The sequence below is a fragment of the Haliotis rubra genome, unplaced genomic scaffold (assembly GCF_003918875.1).
Source record: "Haliotis rubra isolate DU_JTF1 unplaced genomic scaffold, ASM391887v1 Scf25, whole genome shotgun sequence".
Lineage (NCBI taxonomy): Eukaryota > Metazoa > Mollusca > Gastropoda > Lepetellida > Haliotidae > Haliotis > Haliotis rubra.
In genome coordinates this window covers 589,460-614,729 of record NW_025766558.1, presented here as the reverse complement: position 1 = coordinate 614,729, position 25,270 = coordinate 589,460, and the positions used below count along the sequence as shown (strand labels likewise).

The 25,270-nt window shown below is 45.1% G+C and overlaps 2 protein-coding genes across 4 annotated transcripts; one reads left to right on the top strand and one right to left on the bottom strand.

The window, feature by feature from the left end:
• Positions 1-255: 255 nt before the first annotated feature.
• On the bottom strand, positions 256-18,424 carry LOC124279306 (acid phosphatase type 7-like). Its single transcript, XM_046715118.1, is given in 13 exon segments — positions 256-339; positions 1,685-1,822; positions 2,006-2,077; positions 2,708-2,833; positions 3,055-3,086; positions 3,089-3,282; positions 3,943-4,008; positions 6,440-6,537; positions 7,004-7,029; positions 8,031-8,213; positions 8,737-8,931; positions 11,798-11,998; positions 18,408-18,424. Coding segments are annotated over 12 exon segments (1,329 nt in total). The 5' UTR covers positions 11,913-11,998; positions 18,408-18,424.
• Positions 18,425-20,919: 2,495 nt separating this feature from the next.
• On the top strand, positions 20,920-24,340 carry LOC124279347 (translin-associated protein X-like). Of its 3 annotated transcripts, none has more exons than XM_046715159.1 (4): positions 20,920-21,049; positions 21,986-22,169; positions 22,373-22,506; positions 23,796-24,340. In XM_046715159.1, the coding sequence occupies exons 1-4, from the start codon at positions 21,034-21,036 to the stop codon at positions 24,305-24,307; spliced, it is 846 nt and encodes a 281-aa protein (XP_046571115.1). In that variant the 5' UTR covers positions 20,920-21,033; the 3' UTR covers positions 24,308-24,340. The 3 variants fall into 3 exon arrangements, with proteins under 3 accessions (XP_046571115.1, XP_046571114.1, XP_046571116.1); XM_046715158.1 differs by lacking the exon at positions 20,920-21,049 and adding an exon at positions 21,071-21,176; XM_046715160.1 differs by lacking the exon at positions 20,920-21,049 and adding an exon at positions 21,251-21,519.
• Positions 24,341-25,270: the final 930 nt, after the last annotated feature.

The following is a 25,270-nucleotide window of genomic DNA, read 5'->3' as shown; positions in this document are numbered from 1 at the left end:
CACAGATAGATCACGCGTTTGTGCAATGTGTGATGCCTACAAGTACATCCAGATAGATCATGTGTTGTGCAATTGGTGTGATGCCTACAAGTACACCAGATACATCCCCTCAGTTGACATAGAAACTTGTTTCAGGATAAAATATATTATTCAATGATAAGTATTCAATAGTACACTCCTCTACATGAACATATGCTGTGAAATCTAGCAACACATATATCTATCAGTTGTTTGATCTGCATTGAAACCAGCGTCTTATCGACTCACGGCTGATCCAGTAACAACATGTACGGGCGCCTGGGGGTTCACGTAGGGTGTGTCAATGCTGCCGTTGCAAATCTGAAAAAACAACGTGACATGTAAATAAAAAGTTCCAAAGAAAATAATGAAAGCCATGAGATTCCAAATCAAAACTTGAATTGAGCTGATCACATGCCACTTGTCACTAGAGGGCGCTGTTCAGTGAAATGAGTGAGTGAGTTTAGTTTTACGCCGCACTCAGCAATATTCCGGCTATATGGCGGCGGTCTGTAACTAATCCAGTCTGGACCAGACAACCCAGTGATCAACAGCATGAATATCGATCTACGCAATTGGGATACGTGTGTCAACCAAGTCAGCGAGCTTGACCACTCGATCCCGTTAGTCGCCTCTTACGACAAGCATGGGTTACTGAAAATCAATTCTAACCCCGATCTTCACGGGTTCAGTGAAATGAAGTATATGTGATTGTACGTCAAGGCGTCAAATATACTGAGTCAAAAAAGAAACTTCACATTCTTTCTTCAGGGCACTATAAAAGAACAAGAGATGGTAAGATGGTTACATTGTTATTATTTCATTGCTAAGATCTGTGTGATGTACTCGATACACTGGCAGTGCCATAATCAGTTCCATAAGGCTACACCGCCGTTCCAAAAACATGGGTATACCCTACAAGTACACCAGATAGATCACGTGTTGTGCAATATGTGATGCCTACAAGTACACCAGATAGATCACGTGTTGTGCAATATGTGATGCCTACAAGTACACCAGATAGATCACGTGTTGTGCAATATGTGATGCCTACAAGTACACCAGATAGATCATGTGTTGTGCAATATGTGATGCCTACAAGTACACCAGATAGATCATGTGTTGTGCAATATGTGATGCCTACAAGTACACCAGATAGATCACGTGTTGTGCAATATGTGATGCCTACAAGTACACCAGATAGATCATGTGTTGTGCAATGTGTGATGCCTACAAGTACACTAGATAGATCATGTGTTGTGCAATATGTGATGCCTACAAGTACACCAGATAGATCACGTGTTGTGCAATGTGTGATGCCTACAAGTACACTAGAGAGATCATGTGTTGTGCAATATGTGATGCCTACAAGTACACTAGATAGATCATGTGTTGTGATAGTGATGCACAGATAGATCACGTGTTGTGCAATATGTGATGCCTACAAGTACACTAGATAGATCACGTGTTGTGCAATATGTGATGCCTACAAGTACACCAGATAGATCACGTGTTGTGCAATGTGTGATGCCTACAAGTACACCAGATAGATCACGTGTTGTGCAATATGTGATGCCTACAAGTACACCAGATAGATCACGTGTTGTGCAATGTGTGATACCTACAAGTACACCAGACAGATGACATGACTTCTAGAGGTACAAACCTTATCTACAGACATTTCCTCCATGTACAGATGAGTTGCATTCTGCACTGTCACCCGGGTATATCCGTAATCGTCAGTGTGGAATGCAGTCCAGGGTAAAACTGTATGTAAAAACTTGGTCTGTCCTTCTCTGTCACCCTGTGAAGTAATAGTGTAACATCCCTCAGTTGACATAGAAACTTGTTTCAGGATAAAATATATTATTCAATGATAAGTATTCAATAGTACACTCCACTACATGAACATATGCTGTGAAATCTAGCAACACATATATCTATCAGTTGTTTGATCTGCATTGAAACCAGCGTCTTATCGACTCACGGCTGATCCAGTAACAACATGTACGGGCGCCTGGGGGTTCACGTAGGGTTTGTCAATGCTGCCGTTGCAAATCTGAAAAAACAACAAGGTGACATGTAAATTAAAAGTTCCAAAGAAAGTAATGAAAGCCATGAGATTCCAAATCAAAACTTGAATGGAACTGATCACATGCCACTTGTCACTAGAGGGCGCTGTTCAGTGAAATGGGTGAGTGAATTTAGTTTTACGCCGCACTCAGCAATATTCCAGCTATATGGCGGCGGTCTGTAAATAATCCAGTCTGGACCAGACAACCCAGTGATCAACAGCATGAGCATCGATCTACGCAATTGGGATACGTGTGTCAACCAAGTCAGCGAGCCTGACCACTCGATCCGGTTAGTCGCCTCTTACGACAAGCATGGGTTACTGAAAGCAATTCTAACCCCGATCTTCACGGGTTCAGTGAAATGAAGTATAGGTGATTGTACGTCACGGCGTCAAATATAATCAGGGCGGAAAGTGCGCGTAAAATCTCCAAAATATTATAATAATTGCAATAAAGAAGTTGACTATCCATAGAACTTGGTTTTCCTTCACCTATAAAACTTCTAAAATGCCTATCAAAGAAGCCACCATCAGGGTTGAATAACAGCTTCTGCAGTATGTGGACATGCTAGGTTTCTGCTTGTGAGCATCGGTCGACACAGTCAGTTTGCGTACCTTGGTCTTGTACACCGGCCACAGCCGCTCGTAGGAATGTTCATGAGCAAAGAACTCCAGATCCACGCCATACTTGTAGAACAACTCCTCCAGACTTGCAGGGTAGTACTTGTTGCCGTTTCTAATCTGTGAACAGACATATCTCCAACTAGAACGTCAACATATCCTACAATTTTCTTGTCATCATTCATTGACAAAACTTTCATGGTCGTATAACTTAGTCAATTATTAACAAAGATTGTTACTGTCACACTAACGCCTGGACCATAATGTTAAATCGCTGAATATGAAATTCGATCAGATGCGATGGCATTACCACCAACTTGGTTTCCATGGTGACCACCTACCGGGTTGTCGTCATTGTCACACAGTTCCCTTTGTCACTGTTGGAGCAGTACATGGGTTTGTGGCCCATCACTATGATCCACGGCCGAGCGGCTCTATTGGCTGGGAGGTTGGCCTCCTGCAGGTCCTTCTCCAGCCACTCGTATTGGGCGCGGATACTCTCCGTGCTCACGCCGTAGTAGTACACCTCGGTGGAGAAACTGATGATGTGGGCGGGGCCGATGTTCCAGCTGCAGATGTTTGTAACGTGGATCAGTGTGGCTGTGTGACGCTGTGTGTATCAGGAGTAGTGTATGTGTGAAGCATTAAGTGTGTGGGTTGTGTAGGGGAGCATCACCAGTGTGTGAGAGCATTACTCGGTAATTTGTGTGAGCATTACTAGGGAATGTTTGCGATCATTACTCGGTAATTTGTGTGAGCATTACTAGGGAATGTGTGTGAGCATTACTCGGTAATTTGTGTGAGCATTACTAGGGAATGTGTGTGAGCATTACTAGGGAATGTGTGTGAGCATTACTCGGTAATTTGTGTGAGCATTACTAGGGAATGTGTGTGAGCATTACTAGGGAATGTGTGTGAGTGTGTAATGTACGTAGCGCCGTGAGCAGGCAGTGTGCCTGGATATGAGCGCCATTTAAGCGGACTATTACTATTACTAGGAATGTGTGTGAGCATTACTCGGTAATGTGTTGTGTATATATGTATGACTAAAACACTCATGGTAAATGTTGAACAAAAAGAGAAGCCATTTACGTTAACGTTTGAGGCTTTCATTTTCTGAGATTATTTTAAGGCAATAAGCAGTTTCATTTCTTGTAGGGTGATACTGATGTCCAAATCCTACTACACAACACAGCCACTTCTTGTTTGTAATGGTTGAACATACCTACCTGAAGTACATGCCCTCCCCGTCTCCACCAGGCATCGTGAACCTGTTCCTATAGTTGGAGAAGTTGCTGAAAGAGGAGACATGTGCTGTATGTGAAGATACTGACATTGCCAAGCGTGTTCTATTTGTGTGTGTATGTATGACCTGTGATGATACAACTGGCTACATCATCCGTGGGCTACATGGAAGAAGGAGAAGGTGTGTTTCTGTTATGCATCATGATGGGGGAATGCACGAATTGATGCAAATCTCGGCGCTCGACATGGTACTGTGAAACCTGGAAACATGACCAGGGCAAAACCGAGATTCGAACCTACGATCACAGGCCACCGACATAGCAAAGGGACACAACTCTCCGCAGCGAATTGAGACGTCCGACATAACTCTGTGTGCCAGAAAACGTGCAGATATCAGTTAATAGTTTCCTTTATTTCAAAGACACTGTTTGTTCAAACTTGAAACAATATTTAGAATCAGAAATCTGTGCGAAAAAACCCAAAAACACGGAAATATCTCACAGGTAACAGTTGGCTCTATGTTTTCTAATGAACACATATTGCAGAAAAATAAGAACAATGGTAGAACTTAAACGGCGGCAGTACAACAGCCAGGGGTACAACAATCAGGGGTACAACAGTCAGGGTACAACAGTCAGGAGTCAGGGTACAACAGTCAGGGGTACAACAGTCAGCGGTACAACGGTCAGGGGTACAACAGTCAGGGTACAACAGTCAGGAGTACAACAGTCAGGAGAACAAGAGTCAGGGGTACAACAGTCAGGGGTACAACAGTCAAGGGTAAAACAGTTAGGGTACAACAGTCAGGGTACAACAGTCAGGGGTACAACAGTCAGGGGTACAACAGTCAGGGGTACAACAATCAGGGCTACAACAGTCAGGGGTACAACAGTCAGGGGTACAACAGTCAGGGGTACAACAGTCAGGGTACAACAGTCAGGGGTACAACAGTCAGGGGTACAACAGTCAGGGTACAACAGTCAGGGGGTACAACAGTAGGGTACAACAGTCAGGGTACAACAGTCAGGGGTACAACAGTCAGGGGTACAACAGTCAGGGGTACAACAATCAGGGTACAACAGTCAGGGGTAGTCAGGGTACAACAGTCAGGGGTACAACAGTCAGGGGTACAACAGTCAGGGTCAGGGTACAACAGTCAGGGGTACAACAATCAGGGGTACAACAGTCAGGAGTACAACAGTCAGGGTACAACAGTCAGGGGTACAACAGTCAGGGGTACAACAGTCAGGGGTACAACAGTCAGGGTACAACAGTCAGGGGTACAACAGTCAGGGGTACAACAATCAGGGGTACAACAGTCAGACAATAGTCACAACAGTCAGGGGTACAACAGTCAGGGTACAACAGTCAGGGTACAACAATCAACAACAGTCAACAGGAAGTACAACAGTCAGGGGTACAACAGTCAGGGGTACAACAGTCAGGGGTACAACAGTCAGGGTACAACATTCAGGTACAACAATCAACAGTCAGGGTACAACAGTCAGGGGTACAACACAACATATCAGAGTACAACAGTCAGGGGTACAACAGTCAGGGGTACAACAGTCAGGGTACAACAGTCAGAGTACAACAGTCAGGGTACAACAGTCAGGGGTACAACAACAGGGGTACAACAGGGGTAAAACATTCAGGGATACAACAATCAGGGGTACAACAATCAGGGGTACAACATTCAGGGGTACAACAATCAGGGGTACAATAGTCAGGAGTACAGTGGTACAACAGTCAGGGGTACAACAGTCAGGGGTACAACAGTCAGGAGTACAACAGTCAGGGGTACAACAGTCAGGGGTACAACAGTCAGGAGTACAACAGTCAGGGGTACAACAGTCAGGGGTACTGTGAATACAATGACATTATACAACAGCCACAAGGTCCGTGGTTTAACCAAACCTAGGCTGGATATCCAGGGTGAAAATGCCAATCTTCCCACACTACTGGCCTTGATGAAGACGGAAGAACAAATGTAGAACAGTTGTGTAATTAGGAATCTTTTAGAAGAGCTAATGACTATTCCACCATAGTTTAAAACATTCTGGAAACCATTAAGATTATATAAGGGGCCATGCCCATATCTCATCTCACACGCCATTACGACCAGCTGTTGTGGGAGGACCATATCTTTACAGTGGATATCCAGACGTGGTCTGCCTTCCACCACTGTTGCTGTCTGATGATGAGGATTAATTATTCTTATTATCAATATTATCACTACTATCATACAACCTTTGACTGTTGTACTGCATCTGAACTTTGTGCTTTTACTATAGTTGTACTGCTAAACCGAGTTAGGATACAATTGATAATCTGGTTGTGTTGAAACAAGAAATATATTCAATATGTAATCAGTAAATACAGGAGAACTGGGTTATCGCACAACATAAAGTGTGTCGATTATCAACAGGTTGATAGTGTGACGTCAGTCCTGTGCTAACAGCTAATACCGGAAGTACTCACTATGCGTGTTCGTGGTTGCCAACACACACCATGTAGGGAACCATGGCTGCCACGGGCTCTATCTGACGCATGAACTCATCGCCGAGGCGGGCGTTGTCCTGGCAACAAGACATGGTATCAGTTCTGTCAATAACTCTCCACACCACCCCCATTACCAACAGAAAGGACACCATCTTCCCCCAATATCCACAGAAAGGATACCATCTTCCCCACAATACTTACTTTCTTTTTTTATTCATCTTTTTTAGGTACCAAAACATGACATCACATGACAACCATGTATAAACCCTGCGTTTGTATTCAGAGTTTGGCACATACCCAGGCATATTATAACAAATGACATTGTAGGAAAATAGGCAAGTCGTACGTTAATATCAATCAAACAATTGATGGCAATCAGATCAGAATCCAACAAATTTGGTAAAAGAACCCACAGAAATGACATCATTTTCCCCTACTATCCACGGACAATACTTCAACTTTCCCATTACCCACAGAAATGACACCATCTTCCCCCACTATCCACAGACAATACGTCTTTCTCTCCCTCCAGGTGATACTCACGGTGTCAAAGTCGTAGGCGAAGTCCCCTGTAAAAACAAACATGTACGTGTTTAGGAAATACGCGTGTAACGTGTGTTCACACACGCACGCGCACACACGCACACGCACACGAACGCACTCACTGGGGTACAAACAGGAAAATGTATCGAAGATAAAGACAGGCAATACAAACACAGCTCCATGCAGGTATGGTTAAGCTGGCCAATCACCGACGTCACAGGTTGAAACTTGCGGTTCTGACATCAAGACGTCCTTCCCGAGGAAAGCACCGTGGCACTGAAGCGCTACCGACAACAGTGGACACACCACCAGGTGTCCTGTGAATTGAGGTTATGTTGACGCTGTGCAGGTGGTAGACGGCTTGCTTGGAGACGACGTGCAGGGTGAAAGCAGTCCGTCTGTGGCAGCATCGTGGTTTCAGTTGGCAGTACGTACGACAACAGGCCATGACCCGTCACCATCGTGTGGACCAGGCGTTACCTCCAGCTGTTATAACTGACGTATTCGGTGTCTCAGGCATCAGATGTTATTGTCCTGAGCAGTCAAATATCCAGAGGTGTCATCGACTGAACACCTGTGCAGAGACCATATACAGGTATATGGTCTCTGACCTGTGAGATGTTCTCGGTTGAATTCACGACACCTTTGGGAGGCCCAAATACGACTGGCGAGAGAGGGGAGACAACCCGTCGTTTGATATCCAGTAAGCCCTTTAGGGTGCCTGTATGGAAGCTCAGATATGACTTTGCTTTGAAAACCTGAATTCCGCCTTTCTTTACATATCCTTTCTGACCAAACCATGGGGTTCCCTTAATATCGTCCTGGTATATTCGGAGGAAGTTCGGTGGAGGCCGTGATCCTACACACCTACATGCACGCACGTACATCAACCTATTTATAACATGCACACATGCACACGTTTCAAATGTAATCGTGGAAGATACAAACATCTGTCTGTCAGGCATCTACGTCTCGTGGTCGCCAATATAGGTACCTACGCGACGATATGCCAAAGTTTATCACGTACCTACGTGGAGAATGGCATCAAAGTGTCCAGCCTCAGCCTCTTCTTGTAAATAGGGCAATGCACGTGGGTTCTCATTGCCAAGGTCACCAAAGACAGCAAGTCTGGGACTCCAGTCACTGCCGCCCTGCATCGCCCTGAAGGTCAGGATGGAGCTGTAGCCGGCGTCACTTCCGCATCTGTACGCTGGAACAAGCAGGAGACATTTAACCATTTCAGGTCCACCAGCAGATCTACAAGGTTCAGGCCCGACAGTGTAACGCGGTGTATATGAAGCACACGCCTCTCGGTGCCACCATCATCAGACCTACAGCTACTCACTATATTGGTGTCCAAGATTCAGGCCCGACAGTGTCACACGGTGTATATAGAGCACACGCCTCTCGGTGCCACCGTCACCAGACCTACAGCTACTCACTATATTGGTGTCCAAGGTTCAGGCCCGACAGTGTCACACGGTGTATATAGAGCACACGCCTCTCGGTGCCACCATCATCAGACCTACAGCTACTCACTATATTGGTGTCCAAGGTTCAGGCCCGACAGTGTCACACGGTGTATATAGAGCACACGCCTCTCGGTGCCACCATCATCAGATCTACAGCTACTCACTATATTGGTGTCCAAGGTTCAGGCCCGACAGTGTCACACGGTGTATATAGAGCACACGCCTCTCGGTGCCACCATCACCAGATCTACAGCTACTCACTATATTGGTGTCCAAGGTTCAGGCCCGACAGTGTCACACGGTGTATGTAGAGCACACGCTTCTCAGTGCCACCATCAGTGAAGATGGTGGTGGTTCCATACTGAGTCTGATCGAGTTTCCCCTCCCCGTAGTTGACGGTGGCGGTGCCTGCCTTGCCGAGAGTCACCCACGTCACCACCATCTGGTCGGGGGCGGCTGTAACAACATCATCTACATGAGACAATCTCAGAAAGCCCTTGAATCGGAGAAAGATTTGAAAGTTAAGCTCTCGGAAGGAACAGCTGTGTCCTTGGTTTTTTTTCTAGAATTAAACTCCTTTTTATGTATTTATTGCTGACAATTCTAATGTATGTCTTTAGATTTCATTGTTTTGGAAAGGAAATGGTGGGTTTGGGAAACTTTGGGGCTATTCTGCAACGTTTGCATGAACGTATGAAGACACCCTGAAACCTACTGAAGGTTGAAGCTTAGTTGGACCCTGGTGGGGGATATCTAGCCATCATTGTTTCTCTTGGCGAAGTCAGCTTGGATAACATGACTCAAAATAACTGACATCCAAAGGTTTTGATGTACGTGAATCAATTCAGAGACTGAGATCTGAACAGACCGGTGACGGTACCAGCGACACCTCTTGCACACCACATCTAATGTCGGTCGAAGGGTTAATCTCCTGTCCATCTCTGAGAGACAGCTGTTATCACCGTGATATCGATGCTGCTGACACTGTTATAGATGATGCCCCCTGTTTACAAATACCTCCGATAACATCTGTTCTTACCAGCTATACAATGAGATATTTTCTTGGTGACCCATGTACCTCCACTATCTCAATGTGTAGAGACTTGTTCTTCAGTCATCTGAACCTAATCAAGGGCACACACACTGAACTGACACTGCTCCCATGTACCTCCACTATCTCAATGTGTAGAGACTTGTTCTTCAGTCATCTAACCAAATCAAGGGCACACACACTGACCTGACACTGCTCCAATGTAAAGACACTGCTACTAATTAGAAGTGAACGGGGTACTGGAACACTTGAGCGAAGGGATGGGGGAGAATGAAAATTGAAGAAAGACTTGGCCGGCACCCCTTATTTTATTGCGAGTTACGAATATCTAAGCAGTTTTGAGTCCATTCCGAACGATACCCACATATAACCCCTTACATACACACATACCTCCATATGGCACCTATATGCAGTCCCTTACATACACACACACCTTCATACGGCACCCACGTACACCCCCCTACATACATACACACCCTTACATACACACACACCTTCATACGGCACCCACGTACACCCCCTTACATACACACACATACCTCAGTACGACACTCATGTACAGTCCCGTACATACACACACACCTCCGTACGGCACCCACGTACACCCCTTTACATACACACACACCTCCGTACGGTACCCACGTACACACCCTTACATACACACATACCTCCGTATGGCACCCATATGCACACCTTACATACACACACACCTTCATACGGCACCCACGTACACCCTTTACATACACACACACCTTCACACACCCCTAACATACACACAACCCTTCATACGGCACCCACGTACACCCCTTACATACACTGATACCTCAGTACGACACTCATGTACAGTCCCACATACACACACACCTCCGTACGGCACCCACGTACACCCCTTACATACACACACACACCCTCCGTACGGCACCCACGTACACCTCCTTACATACACACACACACATCTCCGTACGGTGCCCAAGTACACCCCTTACACACACACACACACACACACACCCAGTACGGCACCCACGTAAAACCCCCTACGGTACCCACGTACACCCCCTTACATACACACACACCTCCGTACGGCACCCACGTACACCCCCTTACATACACACATACCTCAGTACGACGCTCATGTACAGTCCCTTACATACACACACACCTTCATACGGCACCCACGTACACCCCTTACATACACACATACCTCTGTACGACGCTCATGTAGAGTCCCTTACATACACAAACACCTCCGTACGGTACCCACGTACACCCCCTCACATACACACACACCTTCCTACGGCACCCACGTACACCCCCTTACATACACACATACCTCCGTACAACGCCCATGTACACCCCTTACATACACAACACACCTCCGTACGGCACCCACGTACACCCCCTTACATACACACACACACCTCCGTACGGCACCCACGTACACCCCCTTACATACACACACACACACACCTCCGTACGGCACCCACGTACACCCCCTTACATACACACACACACCTCCGTACGGCACCCACGTACACCCCTTTACATACACACACACACACACCTCCGTACGGCACCCACGTACACCCTCCTTACATACACACACACACCTCCGTACAGCACCCACGTACACCCCTTACATACACACACACACCTCCGTACGGCACCCACATACACCCTCTTACATACACACACACACACACCCTCCGTACAGCACCCGTACGGCACCCCTTACACCCATACACACACACACACACCTCCGTACGGCACCCACGTACACCCTCTTACATACACAAACACACCTCCGTACGGCACCCACGTACACCCTCTTACATACACACACACACCTCCGTACGGCACCCACGTACACCCTCTTACATACACACACACCTCCGTACGGCACCCACGTACACCTCTCACACACACACCCTCCGTACATACACACACACACTCCGTACGGCACCCACGTACACCCTCTTACACACACACACACCTCCGTACGGCGCCCACGTACACCGCCTTACACACACACACACCTCCGTACGGCACCCACGTACACTCCCTTACACATACACACACACACACGCCTCCGTACGGTACCCACGTACACACACACTCACACACACGTACGGCATCTATGCACAGTCCCTTACATACACACACATCTCCATTCGGCGCCCACGTACACCCCTCTTACATATACACACACCTCCGTACGACACCCATGTAAACCCCTTACGTACGACACCCATGTAAAATCCCTTACATACACACCTCCGTAAGATAGGTGGATCTGCTCCGGCTGTGGATAGATGGTCCTGTGTTCCAGGATCCCCTGTGTGGCGAGGATGAGCGCGGGAAGTACAACCCCGCAGACTACTAACTTCATGTTTGTTGTTCCAGTCACCTCCAGTACTCGCTGACAACTGACGGTCTGTTCGCGGATCAGTAACTCTCTGTCCCTGGGGAGGTCACCTGTCTCGGAGATATAAACACACGTGACCTCAGCGTTCCAATGACAACAACATGTGTGATGTGATAGTTAACATGAGGTATGATGTGGTGCTGACACACCGAATTACAGGCTAAAGTAATCGATTGACCTCATCACCTGATGTGCGTCGTCAGTAGATCAACTGTTTGAGTCAGACATTGAAGTTATGTATTGATAAAGCCCTGAGTGCCACTTCCTCACACGAGCTTGATGCAGGAGTGAATGATCGACCTAGTTACTCTCCATCCTACAACATCCACGCCGGATGTTTGGTGACACAAACAAGTGCAGCCCATGGTTTACTCAAATGTCCCCTGTTGTTTTCGGCGTGTCGGGTGCTCACGAGTATTTGTCTTATTGTTTTCAACCTGGAATCGTCAATTTTGTTGTACTGTATCGATACAAAAGTTGTAACAATTTACGTAGAGGGTGACGTCCGAGTAACTCTCCATTCCTTAAAAATAATGGAGCCGAGGCACATTATTTTTAAGGAATGCAGAGTTACGAGGATATTACCCTACTTAAATTACATTCAAAGTATTGGGAATATTTCTGTTATCAAAATTAAATGTAAAAATGACAATATGAAGTCTTTAATTTGTAATTTGTACACATCGCTCCATTCTTGAAAAGTAATGGAGCGAGCAGACAATGGAATGACGTCACAAATGTAATTTCACTTCCGATACGGCCCAGTGACGGCGCTGGTGATATTATATTCCATTTTCTATTAAATAAATCCATAGATATTTTTCGAACAAATATATTTTTCAATTTGATACACATATTTTAATACTGCTTTATAGATACTAAAACTGGGTTTCAAACCCCAAATGTTCATTACAAATATATGGCGTTTGGCCAATTAAATCATGTGATTGAGTAAGCTGTTGCTAAAAAAACCTTGCTATTGCAGCAACATAAAATATGTTTTGTGGGTATGTTATGCTGAATAGTCTATTAATGAGATTGATGAATTCTTTCCAAAACAGTCTGAGAGTTGGACAATCAATGTACACATGACCGATGTTCTCACAAACTGAACCATATAATGAACCTAACTCATTATCAACTCCCTTTGTGTAAATTGCTTTATATATAAATTTATATTGAAGCTCTAGGAGTTTGAGGAAAATATTTTCACAAATGAATTTATCACAAAATAATCATGAGCTTTTACTAGGTTTCTTCAATCATTCAAAGGGATACATATTGACACTTTGGATTTATTGGGATATTTTGTTGTTGACAGTTTGGTATCCATCCTAAAGATGCCACGTCATGAGTGTTTGTCTTGCTGGAGGTAACGCTGGTGATTGGCAAAACGTGGCATTGCGTACGTGTAATGTGATTTATTAGCACGTGCCAGCTATACAACCAATTTGTGTTGTTCACATTCAAAATAGCAGATGTGTAAGGATCACGCTAACAAAGTAACAAGGTTATCTACGATAACCTAATCATTCAAGATAGAGGCTTAGGTACAGCATCAGCTCCAACCCTCTTGAGCACCTACCCCGGCATCTACGATGTTGTGTTGTGGATACGTTGTGTTTAGACTGTACCCGGAACAATCTCTACCCACACTGGGTGACTCGTCCCGGGTGTGTACACAATAATAAGAAGAGTATATCCTTCTATTGTTGTCCGCTTCAGTGATCCTGGTCCGGGAGAGACCTCCATGGTCACTGGTGTCTGTTGGTGCGGGAGAGCCCTCCGTGGTCACTGGTGTCTGTTGGTGCGGGAGTGTCCTCCGTGGTCACTGGTGTCTGTTGGTGCGGGAGAGTCCTCCGTGTTCACTGGTGTCTGTTGGTGTGGGAGAGCCCTCCGTGGTCACTGGTGTCTGTTGGTCCAGGAGAACCCTCCGTGGTCACTGGTGTCTGTTGGTCCAGGAGAGCCCTCCGTGGTCACTGGTGTCTGTTGGTGTGGGAGAACCCTCCGTGGTCACTGGTGTCTGTTGGTGTGGGAGAGCCCTCCGTGGTCACTGGTGTCTGGTGTCTGTTGGGTCACTGGTGTCTGTTGGTGTGGGAGAACCCTCCGTGGTCACTGGTGTCTGTTGGTGCGGAGAGGAGAATCCTCCGTGGTCACTGGTGTCTGTTGGTGGTGTCCGGGAGAGAGCCCTCCGTGGTCACTGGTGTCTGTTGGTGTCCTCCGTGGTCACTGGTGTCTGTGGTGTGGGAGAGATCCTGGTGGTCACTGGTGTCTGTTGGTGAACCCTCCGTGGTCACTGGTGTCTGTTGGTCACTGGTGTCTGTTGGTGTGGAGAGTGTCCTCCGTGGTCACTGGTGTCTGTTGGTGGGAATCCTCCGTGGAGGTGTCTGTTGGTGTGGAGAACCCTCCGTGGTCACTGGTGTCTGTTGGTGTTGGGAGAACCCTCCGTGGTCACTGGTGTCTGTTGGTGTGTCTGTTCACTCCGTGGTCACTGGTGTCTGTTGGTGTCTGTTGGTCCGGGAGAACCCTCCTCCACTGTGGTCACTGGTGTCTGTTGGTGCGGGGTGAGCCCCTCCGTGGTCACTGGTGTCTGTTGGTGTGGGGAGAGTCCTCCGTGGTCACTGGTGTCTGTTGGTGTGGGAGAACCCTCCGTGGTCACTGGTGTCTGTTGGTGTGGGAGAGCCCTCCGTGGTCACTGGTGTCTGTTGGTCGGGAGAGCCCTCCGTGGTCACTGGTGTCTGTTGGTGTGGGAGAGCCCTCCGTGGTCACTGGTGTCTGTTGGTGCGGGAGAGCCCTCCGTGGTCACTGGTGTCTGTGGGAGTGTCCTCCGTCTGTTGGTGTGGGAGAGCCCCTCCGTGGTCACTGGTGTCTGTTGGTGTGGGAGAGCCCTCCGTGGTCACTGGTGTCTGTTGGTGTGGGAGAGCCCTCCGTGGTCACTGGTGTCTGTTGGGGTGTGGGAGAGTCCTCCGTGGTCACTGGTGTCTGTTGGTCACGGGGAGTGGTCACTGGTGTCCCTCCGTGTGTCACTGGTGTCTGTTGGTGTGGGAGAGCCCTCCGTGGTCACTGGTGTCTGGGTGGAGAGCCCTCTGTCACTGGTGTCTGTTGGTGTGGGAGAATCCTCCGTGAGGTGTCTGTTGGTCAGGAGAACCCTCCGTGGTCACTGTTGTGTCCTCCGTGGTCACTGGTGTCTGTGGGAGAGTCCCTCCGTGGTCACTGGTGTCTGTTGGGGTGTGGGAGTGTCCTCCGTGGTCACTGGTGTCTGTTGGTCCGGAGAATCCTCCGTGGTCACTGGTGTCTGTTGGTCCAGGAGAACCCTCCGTGGTCACTGGTGTCTGTTGGGGTGTGGGAGTGTCCTCCGTGGTCACTGGTGTCTGTTGGTCCGGGAGAACCCTCCGTGGTCACTGGTGTCTTTTCGTGTTTTTTGTAGGGGGTGGGGGTGGGATGTGTGTGTGTTTTGTTGTTATGTTATCACTGGTCGGTTATATGGGATTATATGCAACCTAGAAGGCCCGTTAGACAAGAAATTTGTCTAAGGTTTTGAAGGTTTGAATGTTATTTAGTGGGCCAGAGACCATATACCGTTATGGTCTCCGAGTGGGCTTAGGAGTGTAGTGTTACGTGTGTGTTAGTGTCCAGTGAACTCTGGAGCACCGTTCAGTGTTGTTGGTAGTGTATGCAGTGTAGTAGGACGTGTTCGGGCGTTTCTGTTTCGTTGCAGTGTGTGCATTTGTCTGTTTGGTGTTGGTTTATTTATTTTATGTAGATGGGAAATTAATTTTGTGTGACCTGTGACTAATTTGGACAAACAACTATCCTTATTAACAGTAAATGTAAGATGTCAACGCCAGAGATCCAGCACGCTCGATTTCAATAGGCGCATGATACGATGCGATTATCGCGATATGGTTCAGATTCTGCAATATATTGGGGGCATCCAGAGTTAGCTCCCTTTGAATTATCTGCCCTTGATTTCCATAGCAACAAAATGTGCTCTAAAAGTGCCAAATATACTTTTATTTCTGTTGGTTTCATGTAACATTTTACAAGTGGAAGTATCTTTATAAGAGGCTCAAAAAGTGCCAAATATTCAACCAAAGGCTTTAAGTTTTGTGGGTTTGAATGGTTTCATATGTGACGTTTTGAAGGAATTAAGTGACCTCAAATGGACCAAGCTTGGTTATTTCTCAGTAGAGCAATTCATGTTATTTTGTTATTTTGTTTGTTTCATAATGGGACATATGCTATCAATTTATCAGAAACGCCTTTGCAGTACTGTATAATGACACTCTAGTCAAGGATCTTAGTTATTGGAGGTCACATGAGATTTTAAGCTCGAGTAGTTCACTTAAATCATGTTTTTGCTTCATTTTGCAACGGTTCATGTTAACACGTTTATATTGGAGTTTAATCTAAATGACGCACTGACATACAGTAACGATAATTACAAATTTCATTGAAGTGCATATTCTACTGAAGCAACTGTGACAGCACTGATAATGACATCATGTTATACTATTACCTTCATCATTATGTTCTCAAAACTTTGTTACAATACGTCAATTAAACATTCCACATTGAAGTTCTACATTATTTTATTTATGTGTAAACCACTGTCATACAACCATGCACAATGGGAACGAGGAGCCTGAAAGTATGGTGTAACAGCAGCTAAGAAGATGACAAGACAAGTTTATTTTTCTCAAAAACCACCCACGGTGGTACAAGAGAATACAAATATTAGGGCTGTAACGATGCATCGAACTATCGATGCATTGCAACTGTTGAGTCTCCGATAGTAATTAATTGATGGTAGAAACGAAAAATTATCGATGCATTGATAGTATGTGTGACTATCGATAGTTTAGTAATTGACTTCCGCTGATAAATGTGCAGCGCAAATTACAGGAAGTACCAGATTCGTTCACTTTGATTTAGAGTGCAGACTTTCAGCTTCACTGAGTTTATGTTTTAACTGTTTACCTGATCTGGGTTTCAAGTTTCTTGTTAGCTATTAAATTGACTGAAACTACTTTAACCTGTTTTTATTTCATATAAACTATACGTACATTTGGGAAATGACTTCAAATGAGACACTTCAAGAGAGAAAACTATTGCAATAGTATTGCAATAGTTCGCCGCAATAGACTATCGCTATCGCAATAGTTGTTTCCCCCTCAATAGTCACCCCTAAAATATATATGTATTACAGAAACAGACAAGAATGGTGATATCAGTAGGATAGGTTATTTTAACTTTTCAAAACAAACAGATTCTTTAATTCTGACATTTTTCTTTTGCAGATTAGACTTTTGTATTTGTACATATTTGGCATTTTAAATTAAAATTCATTAATATAAAGACGACGTTCTGTTTCAAAGGCTGTACGTCTAAATAAATGTGTATTTCATCTGCAATGGCTGGAGAATCAGACAGAGGACATATTCTATCCTGACGGAATAGGCCACGCCATCTTCCTGTTTCCACTGGACATTGTGCTTACCGTGTTACGTGGTATATAATGATTTTTCGAGAAGTAAAAATTGTTCGAAAGACGGGCTTTCTTTAGTTCGTAATTAATTCCTTTAGAACCATTAATAACGGAGCTGCGCAAGGTTTGATCGACATGATCTCTTAAGATGATTTCTACTTGTGATGAAACCCATTTGGGGGGATAATTATATGGATTTCTGAACACATCACTCAGTCCGCATCTATTCAATATATCTTCTACATATTTAAGCCAAACATTTTCTTTACCATTTCTTAGTTTATCGTACATGATGTCGCACGCAGAGAGCTATTAGGAATTTATGATGTACGCACTCGGACAGAAACCTTCCATTATCTCTTAAATTATTGCAATATATCGCAATATGAGAAACAGGGCAAGTTGACAGATATACGAGTTTGTATGAATGGATCACTAAAACACTGCATGAGATCGCACTTCTGACATTGTCCCCATTGGTCAGTCGTACAGGCACACAGGGCCATTTTACCCTACAAGTATACTACGTTATAACGAATGGCCACTGATTTTAGTTCGTTATAGCCCTACTTCCTTATGGGCATTTCGACATACAATACAGCAAGTGAGCGGGACCAAGTGGCCGTCAGTTCGTTATATGCTAGTCATACAGCGGTAACACTGTCGAACTTCAGGCTTAGTGGTGTCTGCCTCGGTCAGTTTATACTTACAGTCATACAGCTGTAACACTGTCGTACTTCAGGCTTAGTCTTTTATACTTACAGTCAGTGTACTTCAGGCTTAGTGGTGTCTCCTCGATCAGTTTATACTTACAGTCATACAGCTGTAACACTGTCGTACTTCAGGCTTAGTGGTGTCTGCCTCGATCAGTTTATACTTACAGTCATACAGCTGTAACACTGTCTACTTCAGGCTTAGTGGTGTCTGCCTCGTTTATACTCAGTCATTTAACACTACTTAGGCAGTCATACAGTCATACAGCGTAACACTGTCGTACTTCAGGCTTAGTGGTGTCTGCCTCGATCACTTATACTTACAGTCATACAGCGGTAACACTGTCGTACTTCAGGCTTAGTGGTGTCTGCCTCGATCAGTTTATACTTACAGTCATACAGCTTCAGGCTTAGTGGTGTCTCCTCGATCAGTTTATACTTACAGTCATACAGCTGTAACACTGTCGTACTTCAGGCTTAGTGGTGTCTGCCTCGATCAGTTTATACTTACAGTCATACAGCTGTAACACTGTCGTACTTCAGGCTTAGTGGTGTCTGCCTCGATCAGTTTATACTTACAGTCATACAGCGGTAACACTGTCGTACTTCAGGCTTAGTGGTGTCTGCCTCGATCAGTTTATACTTACAGTCATACAGCTGTAACACTGTCGTACTTCAGGCTTAGTGGTGTCTGCCTCGATCAGTTTATACTTACAGTCATACAGCGGTAACACTGTCGTACTTCAGGCTTAGTGGTGTCTGCCTCGATCAGTTTATACTTACAGTCATACAGCTGTAACACTGTCCTACGATCAGTTTATACTTACAGTCATACAGCGGTAACACTGTCGTGCTTCAGGCTTAGTGGTGTCTGCCTCGATCAGTTTATACTTACAGTCATGCACAGCTGGTAACACTGTCGAACTTCAGGCTTAGTGGTGTTCTGCCTCGATCAGTTTATACTTACAGTCATACAGCTGTAACACTGTCGTGACTTCAGGCTTAGTGGTGTCTCAGTTCCCCGCGGTTTATACTCGATCAGTTTATAAGTACTCAGGCTTAGTGGTGTCTGCCAGGCTCGATCAGTTTATACTTACAGTCATACAGCTGTAACACTGTCGTACTTCAGGCTTAGTGGTGTCTGCCTCGATCAGTTTATACTTACAGTCATACAGCTGTAACACTGTCATACTTCAGGCTTAGTGGTGTCTGCCTCGATCAGTTTATACTTACAGTCATACAGCTGTAACACTGTCGTACTTCAGGCTTAGTGGTGTCTGCCTCGATCAGTTTATACTTACAGTCATACAGCTGTAACACTGTCGTACTTCAGGCTTAGTGGTGTCTGCCTCGATCAGTTTATACTTACAGTCATACAGCTGTAACACTGTCACTGTCCTACTTCAGGGCTTAGTGGTGTCTGCCTCGATCAGTTTATACTTACAGTCATACAGCTGTAACACTGTCGTACTTCAGGCTTAGTGGTGTCTGCCTCGATCAGTTTATACTTACAGTCATACAGCTGTAACACTGTCATCAGGCTTAGTGGTGTCTGCCTCGATCAGTACTTCTGCCTTACAGCCTACTTTCACACTTTCGTCGTGGCTCAGGCTTAGTGGTGTCTGCCTCGATCAGTTTATACTTACAGTCATACAGCTGTAACACTGTCGTACTTCAGGCTTAGTGGTGTCTGCCTCGATCAGTTTATACTTACAGTCATACAGCTGTAACACTGTGTCTGTTCAGGCTTAGTGGTGTCTGCCTTCAGTTTATACTTACAGTCATACAGCTGTAACACTGTCTTCAGGCTTAGTGCTTAGTGGTGTCTGCCTCGATCAGTTTATACTTACAGTCATACAGCTGTAACACTGTCGTACTTCAGGCTTAGTGGTGTCTGCCTCGATCAGTTTATACTTACAGTCATACAGCTGTAACACTGTCGTACTTCAGGCTTAGTGGTGTCTGCCTCGTTCAGCAGATATTCCCTCAGATCTCCTAAGTCAGACAAGAATGCGATTGGTCATTTCCACAACAAATATGGACAAACAAAATGGAAATATTTAGAGCTATAGTACATGTATACAGACACCTATATATTGTATATGTATAATGTTATGCAAACACCTTTTTCGAGAAATTGATCTGTAATATACACATGAGAAAATATTCAATCAATCTACAGGCATGTGCATAGAGAAACGTGTTCCTTGTCACGGCCTTGTAATATTAATTCCTTGTCCAACACTGTTAGATCTAGGTGTTTGATTCGGGGTGGTATACGTTGCGTCTGTTCCTCAACATGCACCTCTGATCACGTAACGTTGGGTGCTTCAGAGAGGTGTAAACATTGCTTGGTCAACAAGGATATCCTGTGTGACAACACTCACCATGTCTTCCTGGTTTGTTCAACAAATCTAACCGAGATAATTAACGACTATACAGTTAATCCTTTCCTTGCTCAAAGCAGAGACCATATAATAATAATTATATGGTCTCTGCTCAAAGTCTTGATGTCGCAAAGCCCTGGACCCTGCTAGCGTGACCGACCTTTTCTAATGGTTTAGAGGAAGTCTCGTAGGACTTATTGTAACAACGGTATCGTGTTAAGGTGATAGAACTCAGTCCCACACTAATGGGTACTTCAGTACTTCAGGATCGCATTTATCAGCATCTCTGTTTACCATACCCTGTTGATGGAGTTCACCCAAGCCGTACACGACTAGTGACCCTTCGTTTGTTCACAACCATCATCTTGACGCAACGTCCATTTCCTTTAGTCATTTCATGAGTAAACATACGTTCTCGGAACAAAAACAATTCGCATAAACGCAAGCAAATAGATAACGATGTAAGGAGTTCTAGCCAGGGGCACGATGTAAACAATATGGCGTCACCTGAAGGTGTGTTTTGAACCAGTAGCCAAATAATCTTGGAAATTTCGATGCGTTACATTTATTGTGATATTATCTTCATGTGTCACCTTGATGGGTGAAATAGATATTGATACAGAAGTAATACTGAAAGGCGGTACATTATATCATCGAGGCATTCTTGTTGAAGCATCATTTGAGTCGAGTAGATCTAAATTAAATATGACCAGACGGCAGACCAGTGTCTCTTCGTGTGAATACCCTAGTTCAGAGATCTGTGTGGCCACTAATGTCGGCCTGCTTCATATACCATTATGTTGGAACCTCGTCACATCTATTACGTCCTGTCATTTTGATATTACAGTATTAATTTTGTTTCTCACGGTGCAAGCGAGTGCGTTTTCAAGATTGTATGACGGATGAATATATTTTCTATCAAGCAAATATACATGTTGTGAAAGGGAAGACATTTCATCATGATGGATGTTGAGGGACATACGGTTGTTATGACAGGCGTGATTTTCTCTACATGTTTAGTATCACCATTAGAAATTGACACAAAACTTAAATTAGCAGTATGAACTTCAGTGATGTGCTTGCCCAAGTCAGTGGATGAACTAACCCTGATTCATGAACTAGCCTTGGTGCATGTGGGGGGAATCAAACCCGTGTCTTCGGCGTGACGAGTGAATGCTTTAACCACTAGGCTAGGCTGCCTCTAGGCTAGCCAAAAGCCGCGATACGGACCTATACAGTCAAGACATGACCCTGCATGTCTTGACTGTATAGGATCGCATCGCTGCTACCCGCTGCATCTAGGCTACCCCACCATGAACTTAGACTGATGCATGATCCATGCACACACCTCAAGCCCTACTACCCATAGTTGAAGTTTGTCCTGGTTCAACCCTGATAATGAGAATATGTGACATCATTGGAAGTTCTAATACAAATCTTTCATTTCAGGAAAACAAATGCGGAAAAGAAAGAATACAGATGTGGATGAAAACAGTACGGTTATCAAAGCCTTCCGAGAGTTTCAAGTCCTGCTTGACACGAGGCATGATAAATATGAACGTTTAGTCAAACTTAGCCGAGATGTCACCATCGAAAGCAAGCGGACTATCTTCATGCTGCACAGAGTGGCAGGGTAGGCTTCATGTATATAGATCTGTTAAAAGTTGTGTTCAGCAGATAGGAGGTGTAGGTTGTAGGTTCTGTAGCAGTCTTGTGCTTAATAATGGTGTCTCTCTCATCCATATATTCTTATCCTTCCTAAGAAACGTCGAAATGTCTCTAAAAAAAGACTCCTAGTTTATCATTGTTTATAGATGGTGTCTTTTCTGTCCACAGAAATGAGGATTCTGAGAGTCTCCTTGCGCAAACACTTGAAAAACTGAACAACATAAAGCTGATAAAGATGATGAAGATATCTGAAGAGTTGGAAGGAGAAGACCCATATCAGTTCTTACGGGCTTACTCCCCAGGTGAGAACAGTCTCTTTGCTGTGAAACTTAACCTGCAAGTACAAAGATACATGTGATATCCTACCCCTGTAGGTAGGTCTATACTATTGACAACCCACACGTGCAGGTAGGTCTGCTCTTGAGATATCCCACCCTTGCAGGTAGGTCTATACTTGATATATACCAGCCCTGCAGGTAGGTCTATACTTAAGATATCCCGGCCCTGCAGGTAGGTCTATACTTGAGATATCCCAGCCCTGCAGGTAGGTCTATATTTGAGATATCCTACCCCTGCAGGTAGGTCTATACTTGGGATATCCCAGCCCTGCAGGTAGGTCTATATTTGAGATATCCCACCCCTGCAGGTAGATCTATACTTGGGATATCCCACCCTGCAGGTAGGTCTATACTTGATATATCCCAGCCCTGCAGGTAGGTCTATACTTGATATATCCCAGCCCTGCAGGTAGGTCTATACTTGAGATATCCCAGCCCTGCAGGTAGGTCTACACTTGAGATATCCCAGCCCTGCAGGTAGGTCTATACATGATATATCCCAGCCCTGCAGGTAGGTCTATACTTAAGATATCCCAGCCCTGCAGGTAGGTCTATACTTGAGATATCCCAGCCCTGCAGGTGGGTCTATATTTGAGATATCCTACCCCTGCAGGTAGGTCTATACTTGATATATCCCAGCCCTGCAGGTAGGTCTATACTTGAGATATCCCAGCCCTGCAGGTAGGTCTACACTTGAGATATCCCAGCCCTGCAGGTAGGTCTATACATGATATATCCCAGCCCTGCAGGTAGGTCTATACTTAAGATATCCCGGCCCTGCAGGTAGGTCTATACTTGAGATATCCCAGCCCTGCAGGTAGGTCTATATTTGAGATATCCTACCCCTGCAGGTAGGTCTATACTTGGGATATCCCAGCCCTGCAGGTAGGTCTATATTTGATATATCCCAGCCCTGCAGGTAGGTCTATACTTGATATATCCCAGCCCTACAGGTAGGTCTATACTTGAGATATCCCAGCCCTGCAGGTAGGTCTACACTTGAGATATCCCAGCTATGCAGGTAGGTCTATACTTGAGATATCCCACCCCTACATTAATTAGATTTGTGATTGTACCTTGAACCTTGGTTACATTATTTTGGTATGTGATTGTATTTAAATGCCTGTTATTGTACCTGGGACCTAGATGACATTACCATGGTATTTAAATCTGTGATGGTACCATGGACATTGATGACATGATTTAGGTCTGATTTAGAAATGGATGTAAACTGTGATTTGTACTGTTTGCAGGTCTTCAGGAGTTCATTGAAGCTGTGACCTTCTATCACTATCTGCACAGTGGGTCCCTGGTGACTCTCCAACAGATTCAAGATGACCTCACCTTCCCCACTCCTCATCCAGCAGTGGAAAATGTAGCAGATATAACTGCTCCAAATGTGAAAAGGGAGGTAACTGTGCAAGTCCTCATACCACCCCTGGAGTACATGCTGGGCGTGGCAGACCTGACCGGTGAACTCATGAGACTGACTATCAACAGTGTGGGAGCTGGGGACTTACAGCTTCCTTTCAAAGTTTGTGCGTTCATGCGACGTATACATGATGCATTTCTGTCCTACGGGAATGTTTCTCGGGAACTGAATCGAAAAATGTCCACGCTCAGACAGAGCTTGCACAAAGTTGAGAATGCGTGTTACACTATCCAAGTGCGTGGCTCTGAGATCCCCAAACACCTGATCGCTGATGTCCTCAGTGGGACTTCCGAGTGCAGCAGCAGGTTTCAGGAAGAACCATGTGATGAATAGGGGCCATTCTGTAATAAATCGGTCAAAAACCAATTATATGTAAATTATGTATGTTTAACACCTCTTTGGTGGTTTAGTGATACATGTAGATTTCTTTTACAAACCTTTTAAAACCAAAAAGGAAAAAAAGATACATGTATGTGACACATTCCACTCATGTTCAAGCTTCTGTTTGAGAACATAAGTAGAACATAATTTGACATTACACACTATGTTCAGCTTGGCAGGTTGAAGAACTACTCGGCCATTGTAGACTGTTCATCTGTTAGGCCATCCATCCTCCTCCATCAATCTGTCAGTCATTCTGCCCATCCCAGCAACCTGCATACATCTTCGTCCCTTTCAATGTCACTCCATCATCTGCTACATTAAACCTTCCTGCCATCAGTGTCTTGAGACCTTCAGTGAGACTGTTATACTTTCCTTTCTTCCATCAATCTGTTAGACCTTCATCCATCAATCTGTCAGACCTTCCATTCATTAATCTTGAATCTCTTTCATTCAGTTTGTTCTTTTATCTACCCATGAGGATCCGGATTTGAATTCATCTTCAGTAACCCATGCTTGTCGTAAGAGATGATTAACGGGATCGGGTGGTCAGACTCGCTGACTTGGTCGACACATGCCATCACATCACAATTGGGTAGACCGATGCTCATGCTGTTGATCACAGGATTGTCTGTTCCAGGCTCGATTATTTACAGACCGCCGCTATATAGCTGGCTGAAATATTGCTGAGTGCAGCATAAAACTAAACTCACTCACTCAATTGTTCTTCATCCTCTTATTAACGATCACATTTTTCACATGTGTAATAAGATCACCAAACATTTACCTACTTCATCACCAGTCTCCTGCCTATGTCAATCTGCTGAAGGTTGAGGTGCAGCAGACACTGACCTTCCCAGGGGCTACTGTCCACGTACAGACTGACTTTGAGTGGTATCCGTGTTGTCAAGACGA

Bases quoted from the DNA above. Each gene is read 5' to 3' on its own strand.
- LOC124279347 (XM_046715158.1), top strand. From the start codon at position 21,134: ATGGGTGAAATAGATATTGATACAGAAGTAATACTGAAAGGCG. The intron at 22,170-22,372 runs GTAGGCTTCATG...TTCTGTCCACAG, and splicing joins ATGCTGCACAGAGTGGCAGG to AAATGAGGATTCTGAGAGTC. The intron at 22,507-23,795 runs GTGAGAACAGTC...TACTGTTTGCAG, and splicing joins CTTACGGGCTTACTCCCCAG to GTCTTCAGGAGTTCATTGAA.